Source organism: Diplotaxodon limnothrissa, linkage group LG16, assembly GCF_057381915.1.
Source record: "Diplotaxodon limnothrissa isolate DT_005_m linkage group LG16, D_limnothrissa_male_GT1.1, whole genome shotgun sequence".
In the NCBI taxonomy this organism is placed as follows: Eukaryota; Metazoa; Chordata; class Actinopteri; order Cichliformes; family Cichlidae; genus Diplotaxodon; species Diplotaxodon limnothrissa.
In genome coordinates this window covers 6,241,418-6,244,331 of record NC_140611.1, presented here as the reverse complement: position 1 = coordinate 6,244,331, position 2,914 = coordinate 6,241,418, and the positions used below count along the sequence as shown (strand labels likewise).

General features: G+C 47.3%; 1 protein-coding gene across 1 annotated transcript; it reads left to right on the top strand.

The window, feature by feature from the left end:
- The first annotated feature begins 241 nt into the window (after nucleotides 1-241).
- On the top strand, nucleotides 242-2,146 carry LOC146615618 (protein DVR-1-like). Its single transcript, XM_085374875.1, has 2 exons — nucleotides 242-518; nucleotides 1,293-2,146. The coding sequence occupies exons 1-2, from the start codon at nucleotides 242-244 to the stop codon at nucleotides 2,144-2,146; spliced, it is 1,131 nt and encodes a 376-aa protein (XP_085231001.1).
- Nucleotides 2,147-2,914: the final 768 nt, after the last annotated feature.

Sequence of the window (2,914 nt, the reverse complement as noted above, 5' to 3'; positions counted from 1 at the left end):
AGCGCGATGTTTCCAGACTGCTTGGTGACTTCATTCAGGAATGTCATTGTTATTTCAAGGGACCTGTCCTGAGCTCAGCCCTCCTCCCCCGAGCTCAGCCCTCCTCCCCCGCTTATCTTCGCCCGCTTCTCATTAACATGATTACGCAGCTGCGCGCCGGGATCTCTGTGAGGTTAAACTAAAGGTTACAGGTGAAGAAGCTCTGGAGCTGCCGAGTCCAAAATCAACCGAAAGTCCGGGCATGGCTCCTGTGTTGCTGCTGGCGGTGTGTTTTCTCGGCGCGTGTGCCCTTTCACCCGTGGAGGACACAAACAGGCAGGAGCAGCTCCTCCTGAGGTCCCTAGGGCTCTCCGAGAGGCCGAGGCCTGCAGGGAGCCTCCAGCCCCGACGCCATGTCCCCTCCGCTCTCTGGGGGATGTTCCGGAGGGCCGAGAAGCTCCAGGCTCTGGAGAGCCAGCCCTGCACGGTGTCCGAGTATGGAGTCCGCGGCAACATCGTCAGATACGTCCAAGACCAAGGTAGCTACTTGGAGAAGCTGATGTTAGTCAAAACATAGGATGCTGGAGCTGAAGCACTAGAACTATCGATACGAACGCTGGTATTGGTTGATCGATACTTTGTTTTAAGTTTATTATGTAGCCCACTGACACTATGAAAAATGTCTGAAACCTTTGTGTTGACTGTCACGTGTAATTGATTTAAAGCCTATTAAGAGATTTAATATCGAACATCTTCCATGGCTGTCAGCCTGTCAGTGTGCAGTATGCTGCCAGAGGAGGATGCAGTGCTGCTGATGGCTGAGATCACAACAGTGAGTGTTTGTGTGAGTGTCAGGGATAGTTATGTTTACCCCAAAGACTCAGCGGTGGCACGAACTCGTTATTTAGATTTACATTTTGAAAGAAAAATGATGAAAAAACCGATGGAAATATTGATTTGCTCTGATATAATTTACTAACATTCCTTCCAGGTTTGCTTTCAGAACTCCCCCCTATTTAAGCCTTAAAAAAGCATATCTGGCCTTTTAATAGCCAATAGCCAAGCTATATTTCATGTCTCTGCAAAGCTAGGCACATATTTATTCATTAAAGCTGATTCAGATACAAAAGGTGAAATAGTTACAAGCATTTCATGCTGGTAAGAGACAGAAGCTGTAATTTATTGAAGCGAAGACTGAGCTCCGTTGCATAAACAAAATGCACATTCTTTGCTCTGACTTGTACTCTTCTCTTGACTCCTGGAAAAACTGTAAGTTCCTTGTTAATCTTGCTGTCTTGGCGGATGTTTTGCAGGCAGGATGGTGTCTGGCTGGAGCAGCAGCTGTCAGGCTTGCCTGGAGAAGCATCTTTTCTTCAACATGTCCATCCTGCAGCCTGTGGAGATGCTATCTCTGGCTCAGCTGGAAATCAAGCTCCACTGGAAGCCCCTCAGTCCCGTGCAGCTGCTGCAAGGGTCCCAGGCCATTAGTGCCTCTCTTTATAAAGTGATCCGATCGACTTTGAAGGGAACTAATCCTAAGGCGAACCGCAGACTCCTGCTGTCCCAGTCGGTCCAGCTGCAGCCCGAGTCCACCTCCATCACCATGGATCTCACAGCGGTGGCAGAGAGCTGGCGCAAACCGGGGTCTAACTACGGCTTAAATTTAGAGTTGCTCCCTCTCGGACCAGACCCGGAAGAGTTCTTTCCGTTTTACCCCGGTAACTCCCTGCCGCTGGAAAAAGACTTCACCTTCCCGTTGGTTCAGGCCTCACTAGTGGCTGTGTCCCTCAACCCAAATCGGTGTCGGTCCAGACAGAGGAGAAGCGCCATCCACATCCCCGTGACACCCAGCAATGTGTGTAAAGCTCGCCGCCTCTACATCAGTTTTAAAGATGTCGGCTGGCAGGACTGGGTCATCGCCCCGCAGGGCTTCATGGCCAACTACTGCCACGGGGAGTGTCCGTTCCCGCTCAGTGAGAGCCTGAACGGCACCAACCATGCCATCCTGCAGACCCTGGTGCATTCCTTGGATCCAGAGAACACGCCACAGCCCTGCTGCGTCCCCATCAGTCTCTCCTCGATCTCCATGCTCTACTACGACAACAATGACAATGTGGTGCTTCAGCATTACCAGGACATGGTGGTGGATGAATGCGGGTGTCGCTGAAGATGCTGGACACTTCTGATTGGCCTCCGGTCAGCAGATATTATCCTCTGATTCATTCAGCTGCTTTGTCCAGTGATGCGAGTCTAGAATTGTTGTTACTGCAATTTTTTAAAATGATTGTTTTTCAATATGTAATGGAATATGTTTGCAGACAGTAATTTTTAAAGAATTTAACCTATTTGCTCTTATTGAAAGCTCTTGTTTGTCTTTTGTTTGAAGTTTAATGAAATAAAATTAGGAATTTAGTGTTTTTCAGTTTTAACAATGGCTTAAGTGGTCTGTTACACATCGCTTGCAATACTGGGCGGCATCGATCCAACAGCATTTTCTGAGTCCAAGACCTAAAAGTGAGTTAAGTTTGCTGATTTTGAAGTTACAATCTCAAGTTTTGTTTAACTAAAAGCAGATTTTAAGAACTATTTTGCTTTTAATTAGGTGTATTTGATTTAAAATGACAAAAATCAAGATCTTAGTGCTAAATCTTTGACAGAAATATAAATGATGAACAACAACAACAAAAAAAAAATCAGACAACTACACTGATGTTCAAAGAGCAGCTCAGTCCTTACACATCTTTAGAGCTTCCCTGTGGTTTAAATGTTTGCAAAGATCATCCACTCCTTTATCTGCTTCAATGGGAAATAAACTCTTATCTCACCTTCTTGCCTGATAACAGCACCCCCCCCCCCCCCTCCCTCAACCAGGGAGCCAAACCGCTGGGGTTGCCATGACGACAGCCAGGAGAGGCTGACGGGTTGGAGTAATTAG